The sequence below is a fragment of the Danio rerio genome, chromosome 22 (genome assembly GCF_049306965.1).
Source record: "Danio rerio strain Tuebingen ecotype United States chromosome 22, GRCz12tu, whole genome shotgun sequence".
Classification (NCBI taxonomy): Eukaryota; Metazoa; Chordata; class Actinopteri; order Cypriniformes; family Danionidae; genus Danio; species Danio rerio.
The window spans coordinates 20528625-20546933 of NC_133197.1; the positions used below are offsets into that span (position 1 = coordinate 20528625).

Sequence of the window (18309 nt, forward strand, 5' to 3'; positions counted from 1 at the left end):
TAACTATTTATATTATTATTATAATAGACCCTTTTCTTGACTGCTTCATGGAGGGTGCCATAGCGACCAGCATCTTCCGGGTAAATGTTTAGAACTGTCTGTCAATCAGTGTGTCGGTGGGACAGGACAAGTGTGTGTGTCAAACATTTTGGAGAATTACATTTGTTTAGGTTGGTTATATATTTGAAAAAAAGACAGAAACTGTTAGCGAACTTTAGCGATGGCGGGGCTCCATTGAAAACCGCACAAAGATGCAGTCTGAATGATCAGCCCAGGAGGTGGTGCTAATCCACAACAGTATACGTTCAAAGACGTCAAAAGCAAGTGAAACGGATTAAAACTCGTTTCAAAGCTGTCCGAATGTTATTATTTACACACATCAGCTGCCGATCAGATGTTCTTAGCATTTTTCTTGCGCATAAACGCAGAGCATAATGGGTAATTTTCTGTTCAAGAAAAAGGTCTATTTTACATTCAAAGTGTCAGTCAATAGTAACAGCTTTCAGTTAAATTTGACAATAAGTATTTACATAAATTTGCTTTGACATGTAAAGCTTTTAAAATTAACAACTTGTTTTTTACCTACATTATTATGATCAGTTGATTGATCTGCACCGATATAATACTTTTCCTTTTTAAACATTTGCTGCATCAGCAGTGTTTATTTCTGCCTTGTAAATGTTTTAATTCCTTGTATTTCTGATAAAGATACTTCTTAATCTTCAACACAGAAGTGAATTGGAGTATCTTACAAAAATAAATCAAACTGAATCTTTTAGGTGTTGTGTGACAGGCTGTTTACTGCACTTCACACATTCTGGTGTACGATCCAGGGTTAAATCGCATAAATCATTTAAAACAGAGTTACCAAAGAAATTTCATATCAAGTATTGTAAAATTATTTTAATTATACAAAGTATTGAGCCTGGGCATTGTACCATGAAGTCGCATTAGCTTGCAAGCGCTTTAGGATTCAGTTTAGTTTGCATCAATGATGGGTTTTAGGTACCATGAAGACAGCTTAACTTCTAACACTCTTTGATGCCAGGTTATCTTTCATTGCACTGCTATCCTGCTCCGGGGCTGGTTATTTTCTGGATTAGAGATCACAAATTGAGATTTCAACTTTGAGCAACGCAACATCTCTGACATAAGACACTCTTTCAGTTTCTTCTGCTCCAAATTACAGTTCATTATAGAAAGGAAAAAAAAAAACTTTTAAAAACTAAAAATTTTAACTAATGAACATTTAATATATTATTTGAGGATTTATATACACATCCATAATCCAATACACAAAATATTTTAATGTAATAACTTTATATACACATTTGCGGATATTAAAATTGGCAGTTAAAGTTTTAAAGAAAAAGTCAAAACATATCAACTACACAAACCAACTTCACTTGCACAAATAAAGCAAGCAGTTTTCATTTCTCTCTCTTTCGTGGTCAACTTTCAACTTGCTCAATTCTCTTATATTCACATCTATGAATAGAGCTGACTCTTGCAGGAAATCACAATGTGGTCAATCACAGTATCTTCTTGTTTCAAAAAAAAGTGATTGGCTGTTTGCTGCTAATGTCCCACCTTCATCTGCTCATGAACTCAGGATAAAAGCCCGAGTTAACAGACAAAGTTGACGGGAAGTATTGAACCAACAAAGCCTGACTGCACTGCTTGATTACAAACTCACAGCTAATCTTGTAATCCCGAGTTAGTTCAGTTACAATCATGACACAAGACCCGAATCATAACAGAATGGATTTGATTGGTTGGGTCAACCCGAAACTCTGAAACCCAGAGTTACTTCAACTTGTTTTAAGCAACAGGCCTCCTGTCAATTTTAAAAAGAGACGCAAAAAAAAAAAAAAAAAAAAAAAAAAAAAAAACTTCTGCTCACTTTTTACGGTTCATCCACAAAACAATAACCCCTTGTTTTCCAGATATTTTTATCTTTAGAAAGAGTTTATAAAAAAAAAAAAAAAAAAAAGAATAAATCTTTTGTCATCTGCTGCTTTAAACAATCCTTTCTTATTTAAACAGATTTGACTGGTTGTCAGTGCTTTCGTACACCAGTTTATTTATTATTTTTACATTGGGTGATTTTTAGAACTATAACTTTATATTTATCATCTGGATGTAAATGCTCTTTACTTGACAATCCACCCATTTGAGAGGCAAGTCTAGCGCTCCAGTTCAGGCCTTTGTTTAAAGGTTTCAAGTGTGCTGTCGGGATTGAGCAAACACACAAATCAAAGAAAGGTTAATAAAGCAAGTAAACAATGAGCTTTTAAATATTTTCAAACATATTGGGTCGATAAGCAAACTGCATTACCCTGGGCATGCTAGAGTCTTTTAATTAAAACTTTAATTGGAGTTAGCTGAAAATGTTGAGCATTAGTCCATGAAAAACCCCAGATAAGAAAATGGCCCAATTGCAATACTAAACCACAAATTTGCAACGATCTTTTTAATTATTTAATTTAAGCTTTCGGTAATAATTAAAGAAAAAAAGAAAAATGAAAATCTATGCATACTTTGTATAAAAAAAATTTATGCAAAATGTTTAGTATTCCCAATCATGTATAAATATTTATAAAATTCATATAGGGTGACTTGCATTGCATATGTGCATATTTTGTACATAAGATGCCATCTTTTTAACCTTTTGAAAGCCTGTCAAGTTTTGGTGCATCAAGTCCAAACAAACTAGGTGAGCATCTGCCATCCGCTGGCCAGTGAAGGAAACATCAAACAAGATGTACTACAAACACTTTTATTAGGAAGTTCAACAATGAAAATACATACAAAAACTACAAAACTCAACTGAAGACAAACAGCAAATCGAGAAGCAATCAAAAGAGCTGGCCAGAAAGACAAACATTCTGAAACCGGTCACAATACTTTGGATTTGCATACTAAAATTAGTACACACTGCCATCACTGGGCCTCAGAGGGAACTACCTGAAAGCAGAAACATGCGGCTTAATGCACATCATCCATCCATCCATACACCCTTATGCACGGTGCAAATTTACTACCCTTTTGTTATGTTCGGGATGAAAACATCTACTACATCAAACTGCTGAAAAATGCATCAGATAAATATTTTTACATTTTATTTTTTGCATAAATCTGTTAACCTCAGTTCTGATCAAAACTACAACTTTTTTTTTAACAGGATTTTAACTCTTTAATTTGGCAATTTATAAATGATGTCACTGACTTGGTGAGGAAAAAACACATGACATTTTCAATATAATAAAATTATAGACTGGATTTTTTTTACCTTTTAAAAACCACTGACTTGGACATGTGAACGATTAGAAACATTGGCTTTGATGCATTATGATTTACTGTTGGTGGCTGTTTTGCCCCATTAACTTCAATTTGACGGTGCATAATTACAGTCTTGGTTTTTGTTTACTCCATGTAGTTGCCTCATTGACTTCTGTTATAACCACATTTTGTTTGATTGTCCGAGTTCTGAGATGCATATTTTGATTTTCTCTGACACAGGGTAAGTGCCCAAAAGGTCACTCTCCAACATACTTTAATTTGCCATTATACTCGATATAAAACTTAGAAACTAAGCTTTTTTTTTGCACAGGCCTATCTAACAAGGTTAATGGTGTCAACTGATGATCAACAGTAAAAACTACAAATCATACCTCTTCCCAACAAAATCCATGATTATATGAGGTCATGTTTTTACAATCAAACAAAATGTGGTTATACTGAAAGTCAATGAGGCAAAAACAGTCACAAACAATCCAAAATAATGCAAAGGCAATGTTGTTGTTAATAATCGTTCACATGTCTAAGACTTTAATTGTAGACTGGATTTTTTACATTTAATTTATTACGTTTTATATTGAAAATGTCATGCGTTTTGTTTTTCACCAAATCAGTGACATTTATGAATTTTGCATTTAAAGAGTTAAAAATCTTGTAATTTAAGCATTTTAATAGTTGATCAGGATGGAGTAACAGATTCATGCAAAAAATCTGATGCATTTAACAGCAGTTTTATTCAGTGCATGCTTTCATCCTAAACAACAAAAGGCTAGTACATTTCCTTAAAAGTTATTTAAAAATTCTAAAGAACTTTCTTTATATAGGTGTCAAAATAAGATGTGACCAAAAATCATTCTACTAGCTACACTCTACTAACACAGAAAATGTAATCGCCAAATTAAGGGTGCTTTCACACCTGTGGATCGATCGTTTTGTTCTGAAATACGGATTAAATTGCATTTTTTGCATTGTTGCACTTTGCTGTGTGAAAGCGAACTGCACCAAGAACAAAGTTTCTAAACAGACCAAAAGAGCTAAAAACTGACCAATGTGAGGAGTTTACTCTCAAGTGACCAGAGTTCCACAGTTTATTTTGCAGAGTCCCGCTCAGCTGTCATGTGTCCTTATTTTAACTTAGGACAGGGAGCAATAAGACAAGCGAAAAGCTGCACTTTCATTGTGAATGGTGACACCCACAGACGGTCACAAAGTATAAATCAGAGGCAAGACGCTCATACAGAACCATTGGCTTATGCATTATAGGCTTTACATTAGAGAGAAACAACAGATAAACCAAAACTGCACTTTAATCAATTTTCTAAGCAGATAAACAGCTCTAGTTAATAGTTCAGCATGCTTTCACTTTCGTATTTAATATGAAACGAACATTTACCGGAAGGAATGACGACATCCTGCTCTACTCATAATACTCTCTTCATAAAGCCGTATGTATGCATACATACATACATACATACATACATGCATGCATGCATATCCATAACACACTGTAATATAGCCTGGTTCAGATCGTATTGCTCACTACAATCAATTCACTCCTGAGTTTTTCAATAGAGCCGAGACCACCTCATTCAGACGATCTTGGATCAATTGTTTTGGCACAGATCAGAGCACGATTGCTGGATTGACATTTGCCAAACAAACCACACTAACTGGGGAGACGCCCCAAGTTTTGAAACAAAAGTCTAGATGTGAAAACACCCTTACACTCAAAAAAATAAATAAATAAATAAAATTAAAAAAAAACACCCCAGAGTAGATGAAAACATCCCCAACAGTACATAAAGGTTAAACTGTTAAAGGTGAATTTGCAACATTAAAATTAGACCAAGCGGAAATAAAAGGTGCCAATTTAATTCATTCCCATAACCAAACAAAAACACCTGTGAAAATCAAACTACAGAAACAAAAAGAGGTGAATAAATAAAACTGTACCGTCTCCAAATCTTTGATAACCACGACACCCTTCTCGACTTCCAAATCACTCTCAGTGTCGTTGTGGGACCGGTATTCCTCACTGTCTGTCTCTACCGCACTGGGCTGCAGGAGAACATGAGTACCCCGAAAACTGACAAGCGCAAAATGCCAACAGAAAAATCAAGCAAACCTCATAGTCGGGATCAGCGACGTGGTCTTCCTCTGCCAGCTCCTGAGTAAGAGCCTCTACCCACGACTGCTGCTCCACCTCCTCGTCCTCATCCAGGTCGTCCTGCTTTCTCTTGCTGCCTTTGCCACAAGGCTTGGTAGGGGAGCAGCGCACCTCTAAAGTAAAAATAAAATAAATAAAAAGGCAGCAGGTGTGGTTTTAGTCTGAACAAATGTGATTGGCATACCTGGCGACACAGCACAGCCGATGCTGGTACAGACTGGATAACCTAGAGCGCTCTGGATGCGCCGGGGCAGGATGGACAACAAGATCCGTGTGACCCTGTGGAGACGCTTCCGTACAGCTCTGCACTGCCTTTCATTAGGGGAGCTGCTTTTCTCCTCACTGGCCAGGGAGACTGACTTTACTGGTGTGGAGAATCCAAACAGCGACCACAAGCCACGGAGAGCCCGCATCTGAAGACATGAGAGATTAATGAAATCCAGAATTTAATAAAATGCATACATAAAAAAACTAATAAAAAATTTTTTTTTTTTAAAGTTTATTCATTGCATCCCAAAAATGTCAATTGGTTTGATAAAACAGTCAGGTGTTCAGTGGTTTACCTGGTTTTACAGTTTGTCACCATCAGATTATAGTTTTATTCAGTGATTCCCACACAGACTTTATTTGGATGGACTGCCCAAGTATATTTGGTGACATTTTTATTATTATTATTATTATTATTATTATCATCATCATTATCATCATCATACTTTTACACCTTTTTTTGCATCCATCCAATAGCCAAACATCCGCGATCCCCAAGTAATATGCATTATTGTATGGTAGGAAAAAAAAATGCTTACACAAAGTAAAACAAAAATAGTGGAATTCTTTTTCATTTTAATAGTCTTTAGTTGAACCCATTAAAAAGAAACAGTATAATAAATAAAAATACTGTTAGAAATCCCTGTCGCATGCAGGCAACCATGTGCCGTCGGTAAAAGGCATTTCAATCCAGCTACCACCGCAAGTAAATTTCAAACCTGTGGAAAGCTTGGTCATTGGTAGCGATTTTGATAAATTTGAAAACGATGTTAATTTCTTTACCTCCATATGATATCAAGTTATCATCGTTTTGTTTGCAAAGTACTCATTTGCCTATAACCTGAACATAATACACACCCAATGCCATTGCTTTTAAATGTCATGTGCCATTTACACACATGAACCATATGGTTTTCAAAAACCTATAGGGTTAGGGTTAAATAAATAAATAAAATCACACATCCTCACTCTCTCGAATGATTACATGATTGGATCTGGACATCCCTAACAAATAGGAATTATTGTATGGTAGGAAAAAAAAATGCTTTTGGCCTCGTCGATAAAGCATTGTCCTTCTGTACACAGGACAAGCACTTTTATGGTGCTTGGAAGTTTTACATGAGAAATTAAACAACTGTCATATCAATGCCTCAAAAGGTGCAACATTGTTTAATTTTAACAAAGAAACTGTAACTGGTGGTTTTATGGTTAAAAATATCTCTCTTAATCTAAATTTAAACTAAAGCAAATCCAACCTAAACTGGCATCTCTGGACTCAATGTATTAAGGACATGCTACCAGACACGTACATTACCCTTATTTCCTGAAATAAAAACAAATACAGTGATTATAAAGTATTGCGTGCAAAAAAAATAATAATAAATTCTAAAATGGACTGATGGTTGAGTAGTTCTATAAAAGGTTCTCAGATTTTCTCTTTAATAAAAAGTACTTTACAGATTTACAAACTCTGTCATTGTCCTTGACATCAGCCCAACTGAACCTAAAAACTTTTGTCATGCTAAAAACTGTTATTTAGAACTAATAAATAATAAATTCTACCAATAAATTTAAAATTGTCACTTATTTTTCTGCCAGTCCTGTCACATTTGCATTTAATTTAACATAACATATATGCAGTATACCTTCAAGGCTCTGACATTGCTGACAGTGATCAAGGATCCATTATATCATTTAATTGTATGATTTTATGCTCGTTTTGTATACATTTTTTTTTGAGGACTACAAGCTCAAGTCAGGCTACTACATAAACTGAAAATGTACATTTATGGTAGAATGTCCCATTGATAGCATGAAACACGAAACGCATTAATCTAAACAAAACCAGTGTAAAAGCGCTTCAACAGGCTGATCAAACAAACTGACGGCCTCAATACCAACATGCAGCTAAAACACCAACGTGTTGAGAGTTAATTGCTAACAACATGAAATTTTTAAGGCTTAATCAGACATCTGCTCAGTTCCCCTTTAAAAGCGCATGTTTACCACAGATTTCCCCCAATCATTCGAGTGTTACTCACTGTTAAACTGACTGGCCAGAACTGTGAAATCCGACAGAAGACGGCGGACACGGCTCCTCTTCTCTTCGCCACAGCTTTCTTCTGTTAAGAACAAAATCATCTTTACAAACGCGAATGAATCACATAAACCACTCTCAGTAAGAGAAATGCAGTAAAATAAACTTGCCTCTTGACCCTCAGCGTTTTCAGACTCAACGGCGTAGTTGCACTGGTCAGTCATCTCGATGATCTCCGGGTTAATCCAACAATTCTCTGACGCGATTCCCCGCCAATTTACAAGCAAGCATGCACGTGCTAATTAAAACACGTGGGTGTTCAGGCCCACTCAGGGTTGTGCACGTGACCGAGTGCGTGGTGGACAGGTTGATTGAGTACGAACTTGAGTAGGCAACTGCGTAGAGTATACTACATTAAATACGCAAATGGACACGGATTACAACAACACAAAATACATTTTGGCAAACCAGTATACACTATCTTTTAAGTAACAATAAAATATATTCAGTTTTAAAATGTAGCAGAACAAAAACAATGCAAATCATATACAAATGATAATAGATCCTTCATTTAAAACAGGCTATATTAGAAATAGTCCATTATATTGATGTTTGTTCATTCATGACAGAGTGTCTTAATTGTTTGTTTCATCAGAATGGTATAAACACATTTGAAAATGTTAAATGATTCTGAAAAAACACATAGGGTTGTTCACAATTAAAAATGACAACGATGCAATAAATCATACTGAACGCTAACTAACCTCAAATATAAACATAAACCCTTTAAAACCATAACTGTTTTATATAAAAATTTAATTATACTTTTTATTACTTTTTAAAAATACAGTGTTTCTTTAAAACCAGACCAAACTTTGTGTTTTGTCTGAAAATATACGGTGCTCAGCATAATTGAGTACACCCAGTTTTGAAAAGGAATATTTTTCTCCATGTCTCAGTGAATCTAGGCAATGTAATTTGGTGCATTTAAACAAAACAGATTTATTAAACATGATATATTTATTAAAATAATATTTAATCACTAAACCTATTTAGAAATTGAAAGATTATATAATTAAATTACAAACAACTACAAAATTTAAACTAAAATTTTTCTTTTTTTTTTTTTTTTTTTTTTGCTTCTCTTGATTTTTCCTCTTTTTAAAATTTGTATTTAATATTTTTCTATGGTATGATAACCTTGGACAAAAATGTCACTGTTTCTCTGTACTACTGCTCTAATGTTCTTTTAAACATTAGTTTAAAATGTCGGGATAAAAACAACAACTTTTTCCCCTAAATAATCCAAATGAATCATTGACCTCTGATGTATTCCTTAGTTTCAAAAGCAGATTTCTTTACAATTTAAAATAGCCTCTTTGGATAGGTCATTTCTGCTGTAGATACTGTTGTCCTAAAAAAAAAATAATACATATATTGTATCGAATGGTGAAGCAGAAAACTTTGGCGATTTTTAAAACCTTGACTTTTTCATACTGCAGTATATTTTGAAAATGGTTATCGTTCCATGCCTAGTTGCAACAACCCACAGGGACAGTTGCAATACTCATTAAAATTCATTAATTAAAAAAAATTTGTTTCACTTTATTTTGATGGTCCCTTTACGCATTTTGTTGAATTTAAGTTATATTGCTTCTGCATGCCAACTAATTATCAATATTATAAGTTGACTGTTAGGTTGTCAATCTGTCAATCTTACATTGTCATGTTCTTTATTTAAATTTTTCTTTATTTATTTATTTTTATTATTATCTTTTTTATGATATTGTTTTTTGCACTGTCGTTGTATTTGCACTATCTGTGTTTTGTACTGTCTGGAGCCAGCACCTAAGCTTTTCACTCATCATAGCACACGTGCTGATGATGATGTGACAATAAAAGTGATTTGATTTGATTTGATTTGATTTGATTTGATTTGATTTGGGGTTAGGGTTATGGTTACTGTTAGTTTACATGTACTGGCAAAGTTACTGATAGTCAGTTAAATGTTTGTTGAAGAAGCAGTATCAACAGACATTAAGCAGAGCGGCATGTAGCTGCAATGCAATTTTTAGTCAACAAAATGTGCAACAGGGACAATCAAAAAAGTCTTACTCAAACTTCTTAAACACAGATTTTATTTTTTTAGAGACTAAATGTAAATTGGCAAAATTGTTACATTTGTTAAATTGGCCATATAAATACAGTCTATTAAAACAACAAGCAACAACCAATTATCAGGCCTAAAAAGCTGAACAAAGAATTTTTTTTACTAAAAATCTAGACCAGTGATGCCTAAACTACAACCTGTGGGCCAAAGTTGGCCCATAGTAACCTTTGATTTGGCTCACCATCCCATCTGCGAAGAGAAGGAGAATGATAAAGATGCTCCGATGTTTTATTGTTAAAAGCTAACGGAAAATAAATGTTTTAATTTAATGCCATAATTCAATCAGATTTTGTTCAAATGTATGTGCTGTCAACCAACAATGGATGATGATGAATAAGGTTGATGAAGAATGATGGGGATGTTTCGATGTTTAGTGTATTCAGCATTAAACTCCCCTTTGTAATAAATCTGATTGTTTATGTTTTTATTGCATTAAATTAAAAAGTTGAAAAGTTATACTGCATTAGTTAATACAGTTTAAAGTAATGTTTTTTTTTTTAAATATTATTAAATGAACTAGAAAATTACCCATGGCAACTTTAATTTAATGTAGTTTGGTATATTTACGTTCGGCCCTCGGCTCTCATGATATTTGGTTTTGGCAAAAGTTTGTGCACCACTGATCTAGACATGAGTGCGGATCATGACCTTTGGATTATGGAATTAATATGGTTTAAGAATAGAGTTTAAGACAATATCAAAATAACGATTGCGTATAAGTGATCACCATAGCCATTTAAACCATAACTATTAAAATAAATTGCAATCAAAAAATCCTGTTGTTTTGTTCACATTTGGGGGGTTGGATGTAGATCTGTTTAAACAATTTGTTTGCCAAGTTAGTGCTTTCTTCTAACATCAATTAACTGCAATGTGCTTACTAAAAGTGTATTTTCGTGAGTATATTATCTCTGTCATCCACGTCAGACACGGAGACCCATCAGGAGGTGAGGTCCACATTTGGGCATGTTTCCTTCCACTGCGCTCTCGTCACGTTTACGCACGTCCACAACAAATAGAATGAGACAGATTTGAGGGTCTTTGGGGGCTATAAATACGAGAGGTTGCTCCTTCAGTCACAACTTTAAACAGCATGATGGCAGAAACGCACAAGAACATGACAGTGACCCGCACTATCAGTGCTGGAAACTATGCGAGGACGAGCGCCGACAACCAGTCACAAAGCGCGGGATTCCCGTTCGAGCGCAGGCACAGTTCGGCGGGAATACTCGCGCTCAAATGGGCAACGGCGAGAAGTTCTTCGTTCGGAAGTTCGCTTGGTCTAGAAAACCGCGGGAGTAAAGACAGTATCCGCAGTGTCGTCGTGACACCAGAAAGCATCCCACAATTCACCATTCCAAAACTCGCACTGGACGATGGCTTCAGATCCAGAGCAATTGAGAAAGAAAGACAAGCTGAAGAGGAGGACTGGGGAAGCACTGAATATGTTAGCTCATCTTATCATCCCAGGCTTTCTCTTTCTTCATCAGTTTCATCATCATCATCATCATCATCATCATCTTCCAGTGTATCTCCTTTGCCTGGAAGAAAAGGCCTTTCAGACATCAAACGGGCTCAGACTCAGGGAGATTGTTCATTCTCCAGTTCTCTGGTGGAAGTTGAACAATGCTCTGACCTTGCCAGCCGAGCTGCTCTTTCCTTACCTCACCTTCCCAAAGTCACCACGCCATACGGCTTCGTAACCTTAAGCAAAAGCCCGCAAATGGCTAACGAAGAAGCGCTATTCTTCCAGGTGCATAAACGTTGGGGTCATGATGAAGAAGTCAACACATCTAGACACCCAAAGCTGGAATTCAAACAAAGCATCAGGACATCATCACCAGTCCAGACACATGCTAGCAGCTCTCCACATCAGTCTCCAGTAGCTCGTCGTTTCTTTAGAAGCCACAGTGTTACAGGAATCGAGATCCAGAAGCAACAGTGTCCGAGCAAGGAGCCAGTAAAACAAGCAACAGTCAGCAAAAGCAAGCGAAACCTTTGGGCAATTCTTCGCAATAAACAAGCAAGAAAGACTTTTGATTTCAACTAAAACCTTGGATGAACTATCAAGCATGACATTTGATGCTGTCTGTTTTGTTGTGTAAAATGTTATGTATTTTATGTATTCATCTCTTATGTTCAGATTTGGTTATAGATGTTGTTTGACCGGCGTTCATTCCGTTGTGGCGACATTTTGATTAATAAAGAGACTAAGGAAAATGAAAGATTGAATGTTATTTGACCTGCAAAAGGTTTTTTTAACATAGAAATTGTTGAAGTTGTGTCTACACAAACAAAAAAAATTGCAAATACTGTAATGTTTTTTAACCACACTATAGACATGTGGTACAGGTGAATTGGGTAGGCTAAATTGTCCGTAGTGTATGAGTGTGTGCATGTGTGTGTGCGTGTGTGTGTGTGTGTGTGTGTGTGTGTGTGTGTGTGTGTGTGTGTGTGTGGATGTTTCCCAGAGATGGGTTGTGGCTGGAAGGGCATCCGCTGCATAAAAATGTGCTGGATAAGTTGGCAGTTCAATCCGCTGTGGCGACCCCGGATTAATAAAGGGACTAAGCTTAAAAGAAAATGAATGAATGAATAAAAATAAAGTGTATCACCGTAAATGTAATAGTGTTTCCAACATTTGGTTAATGAATGCTACAGTTAACTGTAGTTTTACCTTTAGTGAGCTGATAAATATCAGTCTTACTAGCCAATTGAGAGAGCACAATTTTGTTCCGAACTACGCAAAACACCCACAATTAAAAAAAAATAAAAATTCATCTGCTGAGGAAGCATTTATTGACAAATTAATATCGAAGAAAAACAGGACATTGGTAGTAAGGGAATATTTTGGTTTCAAAGTCACAGACACCAAACAAAAACAAATAATTTTTATAAGCTGTAGCAGAATTCTTGCCAAGGCTTGTAGATTATTGAGGTGTTTTAATCGAAATTGCAATATCTGACAGAAAAATTGCAATCAGACATGTTCCCCAAATCGCACAGCCCTACCATAAACTAGGGTTGGGTTTTTATCTAAACTATAAACTGTTATCCCAGCACGTATTTGTTATTTGACTGTTTGTACCTTCAAAACTAACTCAAAAGACTAAAGACTGATTTAAATGCAGTGATTCAAAGGATAATTAAACATCCGCAAATCACCATCATTTATAATTTATGTTGCGTGGGTGTTGAGATCCCGATCTTTTAGTGATTAATCGTGCAGCTTACACTGAATGCGTTAATGCAGGCTAAACAAGTAGCGACAGAAAACACCTTTAATAACCTAAGAAACCCAACACATGACGAATAACCACCACAACTTCTTCCGTCATCATTATATTTTACAGGAAAGCTTAAATGCTTTCATGGGATTTGAATGACGTGAGGGGTGAACTCTCTGTGATCGTTACAAATTTAGGATTAATTTACCAATACAAAAATGTATTAATCTGTGGGCCACCATGGGTTGTGATCCGTTACATCCCTATTAAATACAGTAGTATACTTTAGTTTTACAGTAGACTGTAGTGTATTGTTGCGCAATATGTAGAAAATTACAGTATTGGGTGATTTGATTATATTACTATAGTTGTTGTGTTACCATAGCAACTATAAAACAATAACAACAGATGAAATTAAGTATTTTACAGTTCAAAAACACTATAAAGTTTACTGTAAATTACAACTGAATTTTATCACGTGAGGCAGTAAATTCAAAAAGCACAAAAATATAAGTATATTTATTTTCTTTCAAATAACAGTTCAAAATGAAGATAAACTACTTTTCCAAAATGTAAAACAAACAAAAAAAAATTCAGAATAGTGAAATTTGTCGTTTCATCCCGCTGTGGTGACCCCAGATAAATTAGAGACTAAGCTGAGGGAAAATTACATGAATGAAACTTGTTCAGAGGTGAATACACCATAGTTTGTCTTGCTTGATATGTATTACAACATTTACTTTGTCACTACTTTTGAATGATAAAATAAAAAAAGAACAACATCTGTATTTGGAAATGACATCCATTTTACCTATGAATGCTGTAGCGAAATCCCATTTTAGTTCAAGTGGACGGTTCGAATGTTGTCAGCATTGTCCAGGCTGCTGATGTAAATCTGCAGCATCTAAGCATAAGGAAGCCCCGACACATTTAGAACCACAGCATGTGAAGAGTCTCTTTACTGAGAGAAGCACATGAGCGTAATGATGAACCACTTCAGGGTCTCTTTAGCGCTTGCTTTGTTATTGTCTCTACCTCGCCCTCGCTCCGTCTTTTTCATTTTGATGAGGGCTTCTTCCCTGCACTCTTGTCTTAAATTAAAACCGAGCAATTCATCTTTTGATCTGCAAGACATGATGGACTTGTAAGAAATGCTCATTTTGTTGCTGTCTTTGGTATAGTATATGAAAATAACAAATTGTCAAAAAGTGGACTGCATTCCCTCTACTTCTCTTTTAGCCATACACTTGATTTTAATCTATTGGAAACAATCATTTCCCCCTTCTTTTAAACTGTGGGCTGATGATGTGCTGCTTTTTCATAGTTTAGAAAAAATAAAATGTAATTTAAATGGTTCTGGGTTCAAGTTCACTGCCATGTGGCGTCCTTTCATACATTACTTCCATAGCCAAATGTAATTGAAAGTAGACAAAATGATGCTGATGCTGTCAGGTTTTGCTAGATGTTGTCTTTATTTTTCTGTCTTCATTCATATTTACACAATGTTAAAACATGAATATTGTGTTGTTGGTTATGTTGATTATAGCAAATGTATGCTTTTTGGGCTTTAAAAAAATATTTGGGGGGGGGGGGTTGCTCAATTTGGGCATCACAACATCTTACATTTTGATTTTGTTAGACAAGAGTAGTGTAAGACTGATTGGCGATAGTCTATAAAATGCTTCAAACAGCTCAATTTCAGTCCATTAAGACTTTACAAATGGTAAAAAAATCTTGAATTTTATTTAGAAAACAGTTCATATCATGTGAACGGCATCAAGAACGGCTAATTTTGAATGACTGTCAATGGATAAAGAAGATTTATGCAGATTTTGAAGTAATATCATCTACCAGTAAAGGAAAATCTCATTTTTTCTGACTTACCTTACCACAATTTACAAATGAACTAAATTTACTGCTCCTTTGGATTTATTTTTTTAGACTTGAGAAAGTTTTTTGTTCCTGTTATCTCTAAACATGCAGTGCAATAGTCGAGTTCAGGAATAAAACAGACATTTGTTTCATATGATGCTATCAAATAAATGACACCAATCAGAGAGTTGAATCAAGCAAGTTCACCAAATATATTTAGCTAGCCTCGCCCACTTAAAATGTAAATTAGGTAATCTAAAAAACACCGCTAACAACTTTAAACGAACAGTTTTATTAAAATTAAAATGTACAGTATAGCGCACATTGTTATTTTTTAGGTCAGAGATGGAAAATTTTGGCCCATGGTAAGCTTTAATTTGGCCCATCATCCCATCTAAAAAGAGAGGGGAAATGTTGGAGGTTGGGGCGAATGCCTTTGACAGAAATCATCTTTTGTTTATTGCTTAGCAAAAAAAAAAAGCTACTGAAATTAAAAAATTTAATTAAACGTTGTAAATAAATCAGATTTTTAAAATGTAAATACTGTCACTTGACATACAGTACATCTGACATCTATGAGCATATCAAGGCAGGATCGGCTCGACTAGTGTATTCAACATTTGTAAGACTGGTATCAGAAATGATTATTAACAACATTTCTAACAAGTTCTAACAAGAACAGCCTATACACACATTGAACTCTTGTGTTATAAATGGAAGAAAATGAAAAAAGAAATTTGACATGTGGCTCATGAGGGATTTATCACTTAAAGGAAGGACAGTTTTGTCAAAAACCGAAGGTCTCTCGTGATTGGTGTATGTTGCTAAAGTATTGGATGTACCAAAATAAAAAAAAAACTAATTCAGAGATGTTTCATTTCATATGGAAAAACAAACCTCACTATTTAAATAGAAATATTTTATGAATAGCTTGATTTTGATACTTCCAATACAAATTGAATTGGATTAATGATTATAACAAACACAAAACTGAAATATGGTACACTGTTAACCCTTACTGTAGATTATGCAGTAAATAACTGTAAAATAGCCAGTGTTTAGCTGTAATGAAAAGAAACAGTATTTTACTGTAAAAGGAGCAGGATTTGTATGAAATTCTGTAGTGCAAAGAATAAATTACAGTAATTTACTCTATGTACCTTTACAGATATTTACTGTGATAATAAATGGTAAATTACTGTTCAACCATTACTGCCCCACCTACTCTGATGCTTTATGTTGCTAATTATATATATACTGTTCAGTTTTGGTATGTGAATGGTCAGTATTGAGGGGTGAGTGAGACATTGCATTGATGATAAGCTGAACTTCACTGCAGCCATCTCTGTGTTTTCTTTCGTTCCTTTTATGTTTTTAACATTGAGTATCAGGAGTGAACCAATGCCACAGAGCTTATTAAAAGGTAAGTATAAGATATGGACGAGATGCATTTAAAGGCAAAAATATTCACACAGAGCAAAGAAATTGTCACAATAATTCCTATAACTTTGTTTACTTTTCCTATAATTAATCTAATTTAATCTAATTACCTAGTTTGGCTTATAGTTAAGATTTTAAATTGCAGTTTCAACTGAATATTAGTATTTTGTTAAAAAATAACTAGTAAAAATGTGTTATTAAAAAATATATATATCTTAAACAGCACACATACATTTTTGCAGAGACTCAATGAATTTGTCTGGAAAACTTCAAATGAAGTAAGTAAAAGTGGCATTAACAGTATAAAGGCTTTCCTAAATAAATGTATAAATCATGTTTCTTATGTTTTTATATTTATACACACAAATATTTGTTGTGTTTTATTATTACTACAGATTTGGAACGACATGAGAATCAGATTATTTATTTATTTATTTATTTATTTATTGCTTTGGATAAAGTTAGTATACTTTTATTGTTTTTATTTAACAATATGTGCATAATTGTGATAAATGACAGTTGCTTTGAAAATATGCTATGCACCAGGGGTGTCAAACTCCTGTAGGGCTACAGCCTAGTAGAATTTAGTTCCAGCCCTGCTTCAACACACTACCTTTAGATTTAGTTTGATCAGGTGTGTTTAATTAAGGTTAAAGCTTAACTGCACTGTTACCCTGTAGATTATGCAGTAAATAATTGTAAAATAGCCAGTGTTTTGCTGTAATGAAAGAAAGAGTATTTTACTGTAAAATGAGTAGAGTTTGTATGAAATTGTGTAGTCCAAATGATAAATTACAGTAATTTACTTTATGTACACATTACAGGTAGTAACTGTGACAATAAATGGTAAATTACTGTTCAACCATTACTGTCCCATTTACTCTGATGCTTTATGTTGCTAATTATAGAGAAGTGCATTTTAAAGGCAGTAAACAATGATTTAGGCATCACCAGACACTCCCACCGGCTGTCTTATTCTTAACCAAAAAGTTTTAGAAAAAGTTTTCAAAAAATGCTGGCCCTTTAAGGGAGCCAGGTGTTTGATTTGTTTACTGCTGAGTGTGCTCTATTCTCTGTCCATCAATTAGGATGTAGAGTCTGATATGTTTTAGGCTTTAAATAAGAATCTACAATGAGTAAGTAAAATGTGTTCACATGTTGTTGAGGGTTTCTAAAATAAGGCTGTGTTTTAAGTTATATTGTTGTTATCTTGAATTGTGTACTTGAAAGTTACATTGTTAGCTAGTCAGCCTCTCCTCATATAACTTCTTACATTACTTTTGTTTAAGTATATTTATTTATTGGATATTGCATATTGTCATAATGTACAGATGCTAACAATTTTATGTATCTTTCTGGCAAATAAGCAGTTTTTATGCACATTAAAAACATAAAATTCCATCACCTTAGTAAGGTAACATGTGCACAGAAATCATCACAGGGAATCACTAAAATTAGATACACATAACCATCCACACACAAAGCTCCACTGTTAAGTCCTAGGTTATGAGTTTGTTGCTAAGTATTTTTCAGAGCTGTGTTTGCACCTATGAATTGATATTAGAAACAATAGAAAAGTTCGTTGTCATGAGATTTTTAAAGTCAATAATAATTATAACAATAAAAGATTGGATCCTTTGGATTTTCTGTGTTGCCGACTTTATTTTTATTTTTTTATAATTATTTAAAACCTTTTATTGAGAACTGACAGTATGTGCCTGTGTTTGACAAACATGTTTCTATCTATATCTCTATGTGTTCTTTTCATATGCTTATTTTTTAATTATTTAAAAAATAAAATAATTATTTTGTGTTTTTTGCTGTTCAG

The 18309-nt window shown here is 34.4% G+C and overlaps 1 protein-coding gene across 1 annotated transcript; it reads right to left on the minus strand.

The window, feature by feature from the left end:
* Positions 1 to 2765: 2765 nt before the first annotated feature.
* Positions 2766 to 8063, minus strand: org (oogenesis-related gene). The gene is given in 6 exon segments (NM_001100070.1): positions 2766 to 2967; positions 5254 to 5358; positions 5426 to 5580; positions 5652 to 5880; positions 7777 to 7857; positions 7943 to 8063. Coding segments are annotated over 6 exon segments (648 nt in total). The 5' UTR covers positions 7997 to 8063; the 3' UTR covers positions 2766 to 2943.
* Positions 8064 to 18309: the final 10246 nt, after the last annotated feature.